The 18,250-nt window shown below is 28.0% G+C and overlaps 1 protein-coding gene across 2 annotated transcripts in view; it reads right to left on the minus strand.

Annotated features, from left to right (window-relative positions):
* Positions 1 to 18,250, minus strand: part of Tsf3 (Transferrin 3) — a 76,424-nt gene continuing 58,174 nt past the window's right edge. The window contains exons 10-15 of one of the 2 annotated variants that reach the window (XM_075372372.1): positions 15,829 to 15,980; positions 13,269 to 13,436; positions 9,792 to 9,905; positions 6,685 to 6,800; positions 5,535 to 5,687; positions 1 to 1,454 (exon numbers count right to left, since the gene is read on the minus strand). In XM_075372372.1, the coding sequence (XP_075228487.1) occupies positions 1,389 to 1,454; positions 5,535 to 5,687; positions 6,685 to 6,800; positions 9,792 to 9,905; positions 13,269 to 13,436; positions 15,829 to 15,980 (769 nt within the window). In that variant the 3' untranslated portion in view covers positions 1 to 1,388. Of the gene's footprint in view, positions 1,772 to 5,534; positions 5,688 to 6,684; positions 6,801 to 9,791; positions 9,906 to 13,268; positions 13,437 to 15,828; positions 15,981 to 18,250 lie in introns of both variants that reach the window. The other variant, XM_075372371.1, reaches the window with a different exon arrangement.

The following is an 18,250-nucleotide window of genomic DNA, read 5'->3' on the forward strand; positions in this document are numbered from 1 at the left end:
TTATACTAAATTATTTATTAGTAAATTAAAAATTATATAAATACAAAAATAGCTATTTACATGTTCATTTATAATACATTAAATAAATAAAAATAAAAATTATATAGAAAAATATGATATTTTACATAACATCAGATACAGCGTACAAATTAACAACTCAAAAACATACATTCATATTAACACTTAAACAAAAATGAAAAATACAGCTTCATTTATAAATCTTTCACTTACTACACTTTAAAATGAATTCACAGCCATATGGATGATACACAAATTTTTACATGAATGGTATATTATAGATAACAGCTTGTTAATCAGTTTTAGTAATTTAATTAATCTAAAGCGTAATTAAATAACCTATTAAATAAATTAAAAAAATATATACCATGTATATAATAGCATGATATATAGATGTTTATAAAGCTCTGAGTTAATTTTTTTTTTAAACCTTCAAGTGAAAATATTAACAAAAAGTACTATCATTGATGTATTGAAAATTTTCAGAAGTAATTCAATAAGTTTAGATGTTAGATGTATTTTATCCAACTACATCTCTCCTGCAGTTTTCACCCAAAAATCTTCAGTATATTTAAAAGACATTTTACGTCTTTTTTGTACACATAATAAAAATCAAAATGAAGAGCTGATTTTTCCTGCCATAGGATAATGAAATTTTTTTTTAATTTTCCATCAGAGGTAATTTATCAGTGGATAATTTTTCATTACTTCATAATGAAAACTTTTCTCTGTGAATTACTTTTTAAAGTTTAATATATAAAAATCAATAGAAGTGTAAAATAAATTAATCATTTTAGACAATTAGAATTCTTTCATGTGTACTATTAAATTGTAAGTATATAAACTAAAAAGAAAACTGCATAAATTTTGATGTATAAAATACCTTGTAACAGTGTTTTTTTTCAGTATGCAGCAGAAAATATAAATCCGATTGTTCTATTAAAAATACTATAATTTAATTTTACTTAAAAAAATATTTGAAAATGGGTCAGACTTTCACATATATTTTTATGAGTTAGAGATGGCTGATGATAAATAAAAAATGGGCTATTCATTTAAAAGGACATGTAAAAAGAGATTATTTACTTAATATTTGTTTTCAAAGCATGAAATAACTTTTCCGGGTGGATACTCTTTAAGGAAGAATGTAATAAATACTTACTTGATGTATATATTTGTTTTAATCAACCAGAATTATCTTGGACACAAAATAAAAAATAAAATATCTAACAATTCTAATAAGTTTTAAAGTGTAAAGTTCTTATAATTCCTTTCTAACAAGTTCTACACAATTTTAGTAATAAAGAAATATGTACATACACTGATTAAAAGATGCACCAAATATTCATCACTGAACTGTGTAGTGGCATTTAATGATTAGAAGCAGGTTTTAAATCTACCATCAAACAAAATGAAAACCAATCCTCTGGAACATTCTACATAAATCATCAAACAGTATTACTCTCAAGTGGCAAAAGAATAAAAGTAAAACATAATTAAGGAGATCAAATTTATCACAGATTATAAGGACAGTCAATTGTCAATGAAGTGCTAAATTATTTATATTATTAAATATTAATAATAATAATGATAGTAATATCCAAAATACAGAATTATAGTTTTTAGAAGGTGACATTGATTTTACTTCAGATTTTTGACAATCAATATCATTTAATTGATACTCAAAACTCTTCTCAGAACCACGAACCTTTTGCAAATAAATATCAGCCAATTCAAGTCTGTCACCTAGATTCTGAAAATTAAAATAAGAAATATTTAGAGAAATATTCAACATTTTTAAAAGAATAAACAATCAAACTTGTTAAGGATAAAAAATAATTAAAGGGCACAAACATGGAAATATTCAATATATACTGGAGTAAACAAAAAAAGTAATTTGTTGTATATTTTTATAGATTGAAATCAGTATTTTTTAGAACTATGATAAATAGTTTCACTTACTGGCATTTCTTTTCTTTTGTTTGCAGTACTTTTTTCATTTTATTTGAGTGTTCCTCCCACCTTTACTGGGTTTATTCTCTTCATGTCCTTTTCTTCTTGAATCCTTCACATGTTTTGAATTTTTGTCTGAATGTGTCTCTGCGAGTGATTTCATGTTTCTATCTTTGCTTATTTTAGATCTTCTTTGTCTGCTTGAACCACTTTTTGTTGTTAACTTGTTCAAAGATTTTCTTGGTTTGTCTTTTTGTCCACTCTCACAAAGTACCTGTAGAATGCATGTCTGCTTTTCCTAACCATGTCTGACAGTATGTTAAACTTTCAGAAAAGTTCATGGTTTTCAACCATCTTCTGCTTTTCTGGGTCTAGTATTAACCTCAGTATTTTGCTTTCTAAATTTTCAAGTTTGTTTATCTCTCCCTGTCTAAGATTGTGCATTAGGCCATGAATCACTGTTGTGTAATAACTCAGTTTTTCTCTCCCCCTTGAGGTTAGTTTCTTGTTTAATATATTTTTGGTCATTCCATAAGCTTTGTGATCCTGGTTTTTATTATTTTCTTTATGTAGTCGACTGGACTATATTACTTCTCTAAGGTACTTGAAACTGTCAGTTCTCTTGATTTTACTACATCTTCTGCTAAGGTGTTTGGATATATTTTTTTGTATTTGTTAAGAACTTAGATTTTCAAAAGAGATATTCTTAAGTCTTTTGATATAATTTGGTGGATTTATGATTTAAAAAAAAATATATAAATAAGATTTGTTCCTGTAATTTTACTACCATAACCCAAAAACTGAACCAGAATCAATTGCTTAACTAACTGCAGATATTTAAAATTATAGTTTATTTTTCAGTTGACTTCTAAACTTCTATTCCAATTAAAAAAATATATAAAAGAAACCAAAATAAAATCTATTTTCTTCTGGTGTTTGCTTGCCTTCTCTAGACATTAATTATCTTCAGAGATTTCTGCTGGGAATGTAGCAAAAAAAATTATACTGGCGTTGGATGTGGTACTGAACTCTGAATTAGGTTTTGAAAGATCTTTGTTGATAATGATATATTTAAAGTGTTTATGTCATTTAAATTGTCTTTGTATATTTTGAATTACTCAAGTGGGTTTAGTTTTCATCTTTCATTATTTATGTGTAATTATTTTCATGATGCTAATATTCATGCATGCATAGCTTCTTTAATGAGACCTGTCTAATGGATTTAGTGGTGAAATGTTAGCCCACTGGGCTGGTCTAATTGTTAACTCATCATCGCTAAAAGTGACTCAATCCCTAGTGAAGACAATTACTTTTATTTGGGTTTGAATACTAGATCGTAGGTACTGATATTCTTTGGTAGCTGGATTTCAATTAACCATACATTTCAGGGATGGTCGATCTGAGACTGTACAAGGCTACACTTCATTTACATTCATACATATCATCCTCATTCATCATCTGAAGTAATACCTTATGGTGGTTCCGGAGGCTAAAAAGAAAAAAAGATAGTGGTAAAGTATTATTTGTATCAATATGATAAGTTATATCCTGTCTGCCCTATACAGAACTTATCATAGTTATATAGTAAGTTTGTATAAATCTAGTAAATTAAATTTATTAGAATTTTTATGTGAATTTTGTTTATTTATGGATCAGAAATTAATGCCATAGCTCTTTTGAGTTATGGAAATTTTTTTCTTATATTTGTTAATGTAACCAAGTGTTATGAATTTATTGTTTTTATTATTTTTTTTGTTCTGATAAATAAATAGAGGCTTGTCTATCAGTAGTTTGTATATTCAATTATTTTGAGTGTATTTTGCATCAATATAAGATAAAAATGACAGAAAACTAAAATGTCAAAACCATGACAGTTTCTTTTTTTATTAATCTGCGTATAGTAAAAGGTTAAATCAATTGCTATTATAAATATGTTAAGATGCATGGTTCAAAGCAAAAACCTTTGGTAGTAAATATTATTAACTACCAAAGTAAATGAGTAAGCAGTTCTTCTATGACCAGTGATACTGTTCCCATTCAGTTTTATTTTTTTACTTTTATATCGTATTTTATAAAAATTTAATAATAACCAGATGTCTGCCTACAAATAATTCATATGGGTTGAGGAACATTAGAACCGATCGGTATACCTTAAATAGAGCAGTTAATTATAGCCTGTGGCATGGGTTTGATTACAGAAATTAAAAGAAAATTTAGAAATAGAATTAAGGATTATGTAAATTTTAAATGGTATTACCTCTATGATGTAGGAAAAGGCCTGCTAGATGTATATTACATCTCTTGTTTTAAGTAGATTTAATTTTTTTTATAAAAAGAAAAAGAAAAATCTTTCCTTGGAAAAAATTGAAATAGTATTTTCCCCCATGGAAAGAATATATAAGTTTTAGCAGTTTTTGTATTATGTCTATGATACATCTAACAACATCTGAGCTACACATAGCTCTATACAAGAATTGCTTTCTTTGCAAGTAATGATATTCAATATAGAACCAGTTCCTGTGATAAAAGAATGAAAGTAAGACTTATAGAATTGGATCTTTATAGACTTGGTATGTTGATAAAAAAACAATTAATATTTATTTACTTAGTGAAGAAGCCAGTTAATGGGAAACCATTTAATCCTTCTCATTTTCTTGTAAGCATAGGATGTTTATTTTTGAGAAAAATCATTTTCAGCATTATTGGCATCTCATGTCGGGATATCAAGATATATTGCTAATATTGGGTGGGATCTTCTTTTTCTCCCCCTCCTCCTTCTTATCTAATATCCTGAATTGGGAGATGGACCATAGACATCAATTTTGTTCTAAACCTACTCCTTAATTCTTTCTAACTTTACAACCTTATTTATCCCTAACTTTTTCTAATATTCTTAACTTATTTTTTTTTAATATCCTTAACTTTATCTATTCAGTTTGCTTTCAACTGACCACTTTTGATCCTGTTCTTTCTTTCCTCATTTTCTTAGCAAGTCCATACAATCTAAGTTTTATTCTATTTACCCTGTTCAACATACTTTCTGCGTATGTAAGAGGCATTATTTTCACATTTCTGAATGATCTCTCAATTTGTCTTCCCCAACATGCTTTTAATAAATTTCATCTCCATAGCTTACTTTCTACCTGTCTTTTTTTAACCCAAGCCAATTGTTAGATTTATGAAATCAATCATGAGAAAAGAAACCTTTCTCAACAACAAAATTATTCCTTTTTTTTAATTTCATGTTTTAGTTTCTCCCAAGAAGGTGTAAATTAAACTTCCAGAAGTGAATACCATTAGGGAATTTTATATATTGTTAATATTTAAAGTTAGTCGGTTATAAAGTAAACTTTTATTCTAAATGTAACATAACAGTTAAATTTTATATGGCAATAAAATTCTATAATTAAAAGCTAGGTTACACCAAGGTATAGTAAAAGATGATCTATCTAATAAAAATCACAAAAAAAATAAATATATTATAATACATTTTTAATAAAACAAAAACTTCATCAAAATAAATCCATATTACTTACATAGAATATATATATTTTTTTAATTACCTGAAATATTTCTTCCAGCGATTCAAACTCAGCAAATATATTAAATGTTTGTCTTATATTTTTATTGTTATCACCAAATAATGCGTCTAAACCTTTAAATGTAGAAATTATATCTTCTTTCTGGATATAATTTATATCTTTATGAACCAGCACCTTAAAACAAAATGAAAAAGTTCATAGATTATGTAATTTTTTTATAAGTATCTAACTGTTCAAAGTTTGAACGTTATGTGTACAGAATGCAGCAAATGATGAGCAATGGGACTTAAGACCAAGTGTCTTTTTCGCTAGCCCTGAATAAAATGAGACTATTCTGTAGTATTTTTCTTCACTTTTTATAGCAAGATATTATCATTATTCATTAATAAATGGCAACAGTATGAACTGAGACTGCACTAATTGGTTGTTTATTATTTTAGTGATGTTATTGTTTGGATTTTTTAAGAGTTATTTATCGGCTTCACTTACTGGTATTTTAATTTTATTCTATTCCTTTAAATTTCTAGGATTCTACTCATTATAATATTTCAAACACATAATGGTAATATCAGATTGTTAGCCTTCATTTGATTGTTATTAATATACATAATTATTATTGCAAGATATCAAAATTATTTTGCAAAGTTTATAGCAGCAAAAATCAGTTACATTAAACTGCATTTAATTACTGACAAAAACATATGCACCTAAAATCTTTAAATATATGTCAGTGTGTATGTGACTGAAATCCTAAACGGCTGGACTGATTTTGATGAAATTTAGGTAAATCTACGTATGTACATTAGTATTTTAGGGATAAATAAAATGTTTACGTGATACAAACCAAACAATGTGGTAGGCCATAACAAAGAGAGACAGTCATACATGGCTGTTCCTAAATGGATCCCAAATCAGTCAATAAATCAAATAAAACACTGATTGATTAAAGCATGGAAAAAAATAAATTACAATTTTTATTGATATATAAAATGAATGCAAATAATTTTAGTAAAAGATTAATGTATTATTAGTATTTAAAGATAAAAAAAGCAGTTTTCACCAAAACATAGGACGTTTTATAACCATTCAATTACAATAAAATACTTTATTGAAAACACATATATGTTAATAATAAAAATAGATAAAAACAACAGCATAGATATAAACTTACTTGTCCCATTGTAGTCCACGTCCAAAAGCATGGTACATTTTTTATTTTATTGCCATCACATAACCATTTATATCTACTTTTAACAAGGTCTTTAGCAGATCCAATTACCATAAGATCTGTAAAAATTAAAAAAAATACTTAAGATTAGCGAGTTATCTTTTATTTTTAATAAAATAATTTTACTTTGTTTGTTTAGATATTATGATTTATAGTTTGAGAACAATTAATCTAGAAATCAGTTTTATAATCATCTATTTACAATGTTTATGTTTGGTATTACATTGCCTATACATGCAATATTTGTTCTAATTTATGTCTTTAATCTTGAGATATTTATATATTATTTATTTAATTTTAATTAAACTATTTTAATTAATTGTATTTTAATTGAATTATTGGAATTGAATTGACCTACACCTGAACAAAAATTAAGATAATTCTTAGAGTGCCTCAACCATTTAATTATAATTTTACTGATAATATGTTTCCAAAATAAATATCTTATTTATTTTTTATAATTTGCTAATATCTGTTTGTAGAGATTGTATGAAATTGAAATGAAGACATAGAAACTCAGCAGCACAGAAGAAGGGAAAACAAAAAAGACAGTAGTAGAAAAGAAAGGGTGGTGGTGGGTTCACCAAGAAAATGTTCAGGAAAGTCTTAACCTACTTTATTCCAATCATCTACTCCATTCCCCCTGACACAATGAGATGTTATTTGTGTAAAATGGGTGATTTTTGTGTGATTTCCCTGCAGCACATGAGTTATAATTGACACAAGGGCCTGAAGAAAGAGGCTTAGGTTCTGAAGATCCACATCACTTCTACTCCAAACTTCACACCAAGACAACATGTAAGATGTTGCACTTCAGTTACACCAGGACAGTATGAGACCACTACTTGGGATATATTGCAGGCCATTTTGGAAATTAGCTATGAAGAATATTAAATAGCTGACATTTTGGTTTTCATTTTCCTTAAATTCCATACTTTTAATGTATGTATGAATATATCTGTGCACTAACAATTATATATCTACTAAAAATCTAATATAATTTAATATTCTTGCACTCTAATAAAAAAATGAACATAGATACAACAAAAAATGTTTAAATATTAAAATATTAATGTAAAAATATACTTTATTCTTCATATAATTTTCATGAAGAACAAATCTAATTTCCCAAAAAAAAAAGTTGAATAAAATTTTGTGTGCTTAAAATGATATAAAAATTAGTAATATAACATTTACAACTATGTATGTAAGCAGCTAATAAAAACAGAATTTCAGCATTTTATTCTTTTGAAATGTACAATATCCCCAACAATTAAGATTTAAAACACTAGTTATACGAGGGTGAATCAAATTTAAATGGTAATTTTGCTATTCTATACAGCAAGCAGTTCCTAACTAGATGATGAAGTGGGGGGTTAATGTTCAGTGTGTTAGAGAGGGGGAACCAGCTTGGTTAGCTCTGTTCTGTTGTCACTACAGCCATGAGTGAACAAGAGGTTCTGTCGTCTGTTACACAACACATAATCATAGTGTTTTTAACTAATGAAGGCGTTAAACCTGTGAAAATTTTAACTCATTTAAAGGTACAGTTTGGGGATGGTATACTTCCCAGAACTGAGTATGTACATGGACCAGACAATTTAAGGATGGACAAGAAACCATAGAAAATGAAAGTCATGATCGACACCCAAGGTCAAGTCTCACAGCTGACAACATCCATGCCATTTCGGTGAATTGCTGATTCACTGCCGAAGAAATCGTACCAAAAGTGGGTTATCAGCTATAGGAGTGCTCAATCCATTATCACTGATCATCTTGGTTTCAGAAAAATTAGTGCTCGATGGGTTCCAAGGTTGTTGACCAAAAATCAAAAACAGGTCAGTATGAAGATCTATAAAAGACTTCTGAATCGATTTGGTAATAAGGGGATGATTTTTTGATGTACATCGTCACATTTTATGAGATATGGGTCTATCATTACACTCCAGAGTCAAATATGGTGAGTAAGGAGTGGCAAAGGAAGGATGAGGGCTGCCCAGTGAAGGCCAAAACTCGTCTGTCAGCCAGAAAAGTTCTTGCAACAATTTTTTTTGATTCAAGGGGAGTTTATTTGTTGATTTTCTCTGCAATCAGTGAATGGTGAATGTGGCAAATACTGCCAGCTGCTACAGTCAATAAAAGCCGCCTACCAAAATAAAAGATGGGGTATGCCCATCAGAGATGTCATCCTTCTCCATGACAATGCCAGGCCGCGCATTTTAAAGTTTATAAAGTAAAATATATTTTTGGTACTTGTTCGCTCATATGCACACACTGTAATTTAATTTGATTTAATGTATCCCTAAATATAGATCAGAATGATATGATCAGATGATTTGTACTAATATTACTTACAATAACACAGCAACTACATACTACTGCCAGCTGCTAGAGTCAATAAAAGCCGCCTACCAAAATAAAAGACAGGGTATGCCCATCACAGATGTCATTCTTCTCCATGACAATGCCAAGCCACACATCGCGCGATTTTGACAAGGGAAAAAGTGGAAAAAATGCACTGGGAAACTCTCAACTTCTCTCTCAACAGTCCAGATTTGTCCCCCTGTGACTATTTTTTTATTTGCACCCTTGAAAGAATCGCTTGGAAGGAAATGATTCAAAAACATTGAAGACATTGAGAAGCACATGTGCAATTGGTTGACGACTCATCCTCAAACTTTTTATGAACAAGAAATATTGAAGCTTCCAAATCATTGGCAAAAGTGTGTAGATCGTGCAGCAGACTATATAAAGAAATGATTAAGGTATGAATTGTGTTTATTATTAATCAATAAATAAAAAATAAAAAATACTATTTACATTTGATTCGCCCATGCATTATAATCACATGATATATTTTTTCATAATTTGTATTAAGTGTCAATTATAAAGAGAGGATGAAAGAAATAAACTGTTGAAATCACTGATTAATCTGATATTGCAGCATTGTAGGGAATCTTTCTTGCTTACCTACCATATGTGAAGGACTGATTATTATTTTATAGTTACTAGACTGAATATAAAAATTATAGAACACAGTTATTATTTACCTATATATTTCAAAACAGAATCAATAGAAACGAATGCAACATCTCCTCCTCCACTGATTAAACAATCGACAGCTTCTATTTCTACATCTGACTGTTTATTATAATCCTCTGCAACTGTAAAAAAAAGTTACATCTTTTATTAACCTTTATGAATGTGAAACATATCAACATAAACTGAAAATACCATAAAATGAATCAAAACCTTGAAAAGAAGATTAATAAAGATTTATGGACATTTTAAACAGGTGTAAAACATTTTAATTTTAAAGTTTATAAAGTAAAATATATTTTACATCTTTATTTTTACATTTGGATTCCAGCTCAAAATGATGAATCCAAGTTTCATTACAAGTTATTATATGGTCTTAAAAAGCATTACTTTTAAAGATTTTTTATATATTTTTTTTCTTTTAATATAATAATCCCTGATTTTACAAACCGTGAATTTAATGGACATCTCTTTAGTTCTTTAGCATTTTATCTCTTTCTGATATTGCAAAGAATACATGTGCTGTATTACAGATAAATCAGGTAATATCAGATTATTTATGGTGAGGGTATGAACTCTTAATTACTACAATAATATAGCAATAACAAGTTAGTAATAACAAATTCAAATATTATTACAAGTAATAGTGATAATAATATAACATGTTTAGTTGTAGTTTCCCTCCCCACTATCTTACAGACTTTCTTTAGCATTCAATATGATAAACTATCTTGATATATATATATATTTTATCAAGTAATTAAGTGAGTAAAGATCTCTTTAACAAAGCAGATGAAGGAGATCCTTTATGACCATATAATGTCTAAGAATGAGAGTGATGAAAAAATTAGAGCTGCTGAATCATAAAAAACAACGACAATAAATGTGAAGAAACTGGTACAAGAGTTACCTGAAGTATGAAAAGTAAAAGACTGGACAATTGGTTAAAATTGTAAACTACCTTACTGTGATAACAGACATGACTCTGCAGCCCTACTATCAATATGTAAAACAGGTGAGGAGAGTTGTGTTTTAAAAGTAACATGACAGTCATAAATAATTACAACTGGATTAATTTATTGGTGGACAAAAGTAGGGGTAAGATTAGACAGTACCTCATTATGTCCACTGTATGTACTTTATTTTAATTTTATTATGTTTCCATTAACAAACAGCACATCTAACTTGCTTTAGCTTTTTAATTCCTTAATATAAATGGTATAAGAGATTCATAAAACCAACTCGTACAATATGGCATAAATATCATAATATACGTACTTTTTGTCTGTTCTCTTTACATTAAACCATATTTTTCCACGCTTTGATGTACTGGTTGGTTGTAAAATGATTTCTTAAGTTAATAGATGCTTCTGAATCATATGATTTTTGACCCTCAAGTATATTTATTTATCAATTTATGAAATGTTGCGAAAACGCAACTTCAACAAGAAAGAATGTCTAAATTCACACTAACTGATTTAGCTTACTACTTTTTTATATTTTTATGAATCTAAATAACTAAACAGAACAGAAGTTACAATATAAATGAAATGTTTATCATTTATTTCAATAAACAATCGAAAAATATTAGATTGTTGTATTTTCGTGTATTTTCGTGTCAGCAGAGGATTCTTCTATTATTTACATTTTTTTTCAGGTTGATGCTTATCAACTGAGTGTCACTGAGTTGTTGCAGTTGAAAACACTATTGGTTGTCCAAGTTTCTACATTGGTGGTATAGCAATTTCTTTTGTCATTTGCCTTTGATGATAATAATGTAATTACTAAAAACTTGTTCTTTGTGGACATATTGATAAATCTTCCACAGATTTACTAAAGCTACATCAAGAATGTTTGAAAACAAAGGACCACCATTTTTTTTCTTTTCATTATTGTTCAATAGTTGCTGACATGATTGTCCAGTGAATCAACCCCACTCGAAAAGTGATTGTATTGCTTGATGAGATCTGCCTGTTGGATTGAAATTATCATTTTCTTCTCCTTAGAATATCTTTTGACATTATTCAGAGGTCCAGTGGATTGAAAATTTGTAATTAAAGTAATAGAGTTGCATTTTGTAATAAAAACTAAACTGGTTGTATCAAATTGATAATCATACATCCCATGAGATTTCTTACACAAAGAACAAGAATCTTCCAAAGCATAGTTTTATTTTCTTTAACTGTTCCAGTTGTGAAAAAGGCTTCCTTCTTCAGTAAACTTAACAATTTATAGAATTATATAATCTTATCAATATAAATGCTATGCTTTCCAGGACTGTCTACAATGAGCGATAAATTTTGAACAACTGAACCACCTAATCCAAGGCTAGAATAGAATCTACTTCTGCTTCTTTCCCTTGATAAAGGGAAAAGTTGCAAAAGTATCCTTGTGACGAACATAAACACCACACCTTCTAGTCAAAGCACACAGGTTTTCCTTTCATAAACATTGTACAAGAATAGCAATCAAAGTGTGGTATCGTCTATTCATCTACTTGATCTGATCATCTACTGCTGGCGACTCATGGCTTTCCTTATGAATATTCATTGCTGTTGAAGATGTGAAAACGTAACATTAATTCTTTTCTGTCTAGATATAGTGATAATAAGTAATTGACGATAAGACAGTTTTAAATAGAAAACTATAGCTACTTTTGTGTATGTAATAATCAGTTAAAATAATATTTAATTTATCGTCATACAAATTCGTATTATATAAATTATTTATGGGTTATCTCAGAAGAAATAAAAAATGATTAAATTTAGTGAACAATAACATAAAATACTTATTATCAAAAAAAATGTTTGTGCTATTATTTAATAATATGCAAGATTTTTATTAAAACACACTACTTAAAAAGAGTAAATAAATATTATTTCCTGTAATAATAACGCCAAAAATTATTTTGCATTATCACAACTGTAGCTGTATATAGGTTAAATTCATTTATAACATTACTTTTATTTAAAGAAGTAAATAAATATTGAAAAACATTAAAATAAATAAAATAACATAAATATGATACTTTTACTTTGAACACAACCCAGATTATTTTCATATTAATTTTACAGATGTTTTGGTTTTACAGAGAGGCTTGCCTTCTAATTAGTCCGAAAGATAAAGGGTTTATTGTAATGACAATACTTTCAGAACTATCACAGTAACATAACATAAATGAACTGTGCTAATTGCAGTTTGTTAGTCAACATAGATGTAAATTATGGATTTCCTGAATGTTTATAACCAGAGTAGTAGTAATACATGTATCTAAGTATCTGTGATTAATATCATAAATTATTTATAATTAAATTCAAGGAATCTTCACATATCAAATATTGACAGTTTAAGCATGATGTTACATCAGTCTTCAAGCTATTGAATATTTAAAATATGATGTGTTTTTCTACAGGTATAATCTTACTGTATGATAAAAAATTCTTAGTATAAATGATTAATTAAAATAACTACAGTACTAAAATACTTACGTTCATTGTTACAATATTTAATGTTTTTATATTTATTAATAATATTTGGGTCAACTTTTGGGTTAGTAATACATATACTATGAAAGAAATTTGATACAGTTTCATGATATGGGCACGAATCCATAAGTAAAGATGATTTCTTTAATGCCATTACTAATGTAGTCCATCCTACAAAATCAAATGCAAAAATTAAAAAACACATTACACAAAAATTAAATTTTTTTGAAGTATTTTAAAACTTCTAAAAATATAATAGAAATTTAAAAGTCCACAATTCCTATATTTAATTTCTCAGTTTCTTTGTTACATATGTATATAAAATAAGGTAAACTTTTTTACACTAAAATTATATGCAATAAATTTTCAATAATTTGAATTAAAACAAATTAATTGTTTATCTTTTTATCAGCCCATTAATTAGTTCTTGCAAACCTGTTTAATCTTAATCGTTAATTTTAATTATATGGAGTCTCCCTGGGAGGTGTTGGCCAAACTTAATGTTCAGGACATTATAGTAAACAAAAAGTTCATAAGGAGAAATACTGCACTTCATTTTCTATCTATCCACCAATATGGTGTTTTTTAAAATAAAAGTTTATGTCTTAAGAACAGATTAAAATATTTTAATGAAATATGCTGAACATATACCCAACAATTACATTTTCTATAAAATAAATTAATTTGAGAATGTTACCTTTGAAAATGGCGAACATTAAAATGTTTTAATCATTAATACCTCTATAAAAATAGGTTTTAGTGAATTAAGTTTTATCAGAAAAAATGTTGTCTTTTATTGTGAATAAAATGACACCTCATTTGTTCGAATCAGTTTAAAAACAGCTGAGGTATGGCTGAAATTGTTAAAATAGATTGCACAATTTGTGCAGTCTGACAATTTTATGCCTGTTTTCATACATTAAAAATAAAAATTATTTTTAATCAGTTAGTGAAGTAAATTGTAGATCTGCTAGTAAAGAAGTTTTAAAATATCTTTAATTTAATACGAGAAAAAAGTGGGAAAAAATTTGTTTAATTTCATCTTTATATTTATTAAATCATACAATGTTAAATTTCTGGATTTACAGTAGCTTTCTTGAATCATGGCCCATAGAAAACTACATCCTTGTCCAGAGAGTAAATGTACCAGTTCTTCTTACACCTCTGAAATGCCAGGAAAAACTGTTAACTATAACCCAACAGAATTGCAACTGTGAGACAATATTTAGGAACTGGTAGTATTAAAATATAACAAGTTTGGCTTTTCATTGAACCATCAACCTCCTGAAAAAGAGGCCAAGAGTTAACCCAGTATACCATACCAATACAGTAAGATCCCGAACTAATAATGTAAAAACTTACTGAAGAAATACATATAGATCTGAAGAAATGCAAAACAACTGTTAAATAATGCCAATATTCACTGATTATAGTGGGCCATGCATATCTGAAAGTTGGTTGGGTTGGCTTCAGAAATCGTTAAAACTTTTGCTGTTATCACAGGAAAGGCCATATCTTACACTAATTTTCTACATAGTCTCCATTAATAATAAGACATTTGTTTAAATAGAAGGATGTGGCCAAGCTTACTGTAAAGTAACACAACATTTAAAGAACAACAGAAAACCCAGCTTTATCCAGTTACAAGATGGGGCTTTTATACAACTTCTGTAGAGAAAACTATATAGAACTCCTAGACAAGTACGGATAAAGTCACCCATAACCAAGTGGTAGTAGCTACCACTTCCTCAGCCTTACAGTAAGTAGGTTGAAAATTCAGTGCCAGACCAGACCAGTTGTGTTGAATTGCTTATCAGTTGCTCAATAATGTCTTCTCATCACTGATCTGAATTATAATTAACAACACATCCTGGTCTAGTGAATGAAGGATACAAAAAGCTATAGGTATACATTAGATGAACAATTGAACAATGCTGCATAAGATTCCTAGATATTTTTATAATGTTATTTGAATCAATCAAGATAAATACTGTTGTACTCACATATATAAAAAAAGTAAAAGTAAAACAATTTAAAACTTTTAGTACCTTGATATTATTTGTTTAAAATTTCTTAGAAATTAATTTAAAGGTAACTTTCCTTATTTTAATTTATCATTATAATAATACATTAAAGTTATAATATTTGTGAAATCATTATATTAGATTTGATTTTTACATTCAGATATCACTACATTTTGTATTTTAATCCATAAGTATTTGAAGGGATAAACTTATTTGTAGTCCAAAGAAAATATATTTCAGTATTGTTGTCAGTTTCAATACTGTTTTACTTACATGATGGGGAAAAAAGCTACACACTACAACCTTAGAATATGGTCTGGTGTGCCATAAAACCTTCAAATTCCATTACTAGCAGTTCCATTCTTGATAATTAAAATTCATTTACAAAAACTATTAAAAAAAATAACTAAGCCAAAATTTGAAATCTAAATTTGAAATCCAAAATCTGTGACTAACAAAAATCAAGATTCGATTGAAATAAAATTTTTCAAAATATTTTATACAAAAAAAATTATAATTAAAATTGAAACTTGACTTACCGACACCATCAATTGCAGTAAAACATGCATTTTTTCCTCTCAAATCTTCCAGCTTATTGATATTTGAACGCGAATCAAAAATTACACCAAAATATTTATAATGAGTGACATCATAGACTGTTTCATAAAGAAGAGGTTGTAAACTGTGATCCCTAAAATGAACACAACAAAATAAGTGTTTAAATACTAATTAATCCTAAATTAATAAGCTAACCTTATAATTTCTTTATTTCAGATACCAGATATATAAATATTTGTACTTAAATAAATATATATTTATGAAGTACTGTATTTTTACATTTATCTCTACCTAGTGTATGACATATATTTTAGTAGTCAGTAAAAAAATAAAATTCTACAAAAAAATATTTCACTTACATCCAAACATAAAAAAAATCTCTTTCGGCATGCCGGAAGGTGTAGATTTCACCAGTGCTAAGTAGGGGATAAAAAAGACTTCCACCTTAAAGTTAAGAAAAACTTCAAATTTACTCAATACCACAATGGTTGCATGTGAAAAAATGTTTCACATGTTTAGCATATGATAAGCCCCATCTTCTACAATTCCAGCAACATTTTGGTCATCCCTTGCCATAAGGGTTGGTCAAAAATTGTTTCAGACAAAAGTTTTAGGTAATTTTAAGGAGTATCACTTTAAACCAATTTGATACTGTGCCTATTAAGGAAGGTGTTTTTTTTTTGGTCTTCAAAACCCCATTTTTTCCACCCCCTGGGCCAACGGTGGTAATATAAAAAATCTTTACTTAGATACGTTTTAGGTCCTTATCCAAAGAATAGTAGGAACTTTAAACGAATTCAATATTTTACTAAAAAGAAAGTTATAGCAATATTTTGTTTTTTCGAAAAACCCTCCTATTTCTATCCCCATGGTCCGATTTTGTCAACAAACTCAACCGAAATTGTTGGTTATTATACTTTATGTATCAATTTGAAAGTGATTGGCACAAAATTATGACAGTTATCATATCAACAAGAAAATGAAATATATATATGTGCATAAACTTTTGAACTGACAATGGTTTTGGAGTCTGGAAAATGTAAAATGCGAAAATTTTCCAGAAGTCAAACCATGGTACCCATTACAATAGGAGCTTTCTTATGAAATCTACCTAAAAGTATGTATATATATATATATATATATATATATATATTTATATATACATATATATATATATATATATATATATATATATATGGTCTGTCAAATGATTCATTACACTATTTACATGGCACTCTGAAACATTGAGACAGACCAAAATATGCAACACTGCATTGCTAAAGATGATGCATTGTTTTTTCCCACAAAGAGTCAATATTTCAATGAAGAATTACAAGAAGTTGCTGATCTGTACTGGAGAATGAGTTTGCAACGTTTGGAAGGTACAGCTAAAAAGACAGCAAATAGGACAGCTTTGTGTGTTGTAAGTTGTTTAATGCTTCTCATGAAATTTTTGTGCTCTCCACTTACTTCTTAAAATGTTAAATCAGGTAACAAATCACTACAATATTTCTCTCTTCTTGTATATAAACTTGATTGCCATCATCGTCTATATTTTTTTTTCTTTTTGAATGTATTTTATAATGAATATAACAAGATCAAGGCAGTAAAAAATAATAGAACAAAATCATGTATAAAACTTTTTTTTCCAAATTATTTGAATAATTTGAAAATTTTGACAAGACCATAAGGCTAACCTGAGAAGGAATGTTTCCATATAACTTATTACAAACTTTCATTTTTTTTTTTTTTTTGACATACTAAGCAATGATTGAACACCACAATGGGCTGCAACATGCATGCAAACAGTTACACAATTTTCCTTTAAACTGAGTTCCGATATTCTTTCTAATAATTGCCTACTGGAGCTCTTGACAAATTAAGGTAAAAATTTTATTTAATACTAAATGATAATTTCTATACAAAAAAATAATCTATTATTAGAATCTTTTTTTGCTTTTTTGGCTAATATAGAACAGAATCTTATAAGGAAAAATATTATGAATAATGAAACAAATTTTTTTATACTTATTGTATTTTTCAACACTTTAGGGTTCCCAAGATCAAGGCAACAAAAAATAATCGAGTAAAATCCTATATAAAACTAGGAATGCATGTTTGTGTATCTACTGGGATCTATTCTGGTTAATTTCTCAGTTGATAATAAAATTAAGAAATCTATATTATCTTGTACAATTGGAGCATTCACATATTCATTTTTATGAAAAATTAGACAAGAGAATAGGTCCCTTTTAACTTACAGCTACTACTTTGTGATAGGTACAAATGCCTCTTTCTCCAATAAAGCCACTTTTACCAAAATTTCCATCTTCACCAATTTCACCATCACCAATTTCCAAATTCCAATTTTGACACAACGTTGCATTCAAATACATGCATGTT

Source organism: Lycorma delicatula, chromosome 8, assembly GCF_047948215.1.
Source record: "Lycorma delicatula isolate Av1 chromosome 8, ASM4794821v1, whole genome shotgun sequence".
Classification (NCBI taxonomy): domain Eukaryota; kingdom Metazoa; phylum Arthropoda; class Insecta; order Hemiptera; family Fulgoridae; genus Lycorma; species Lycorma delicatula.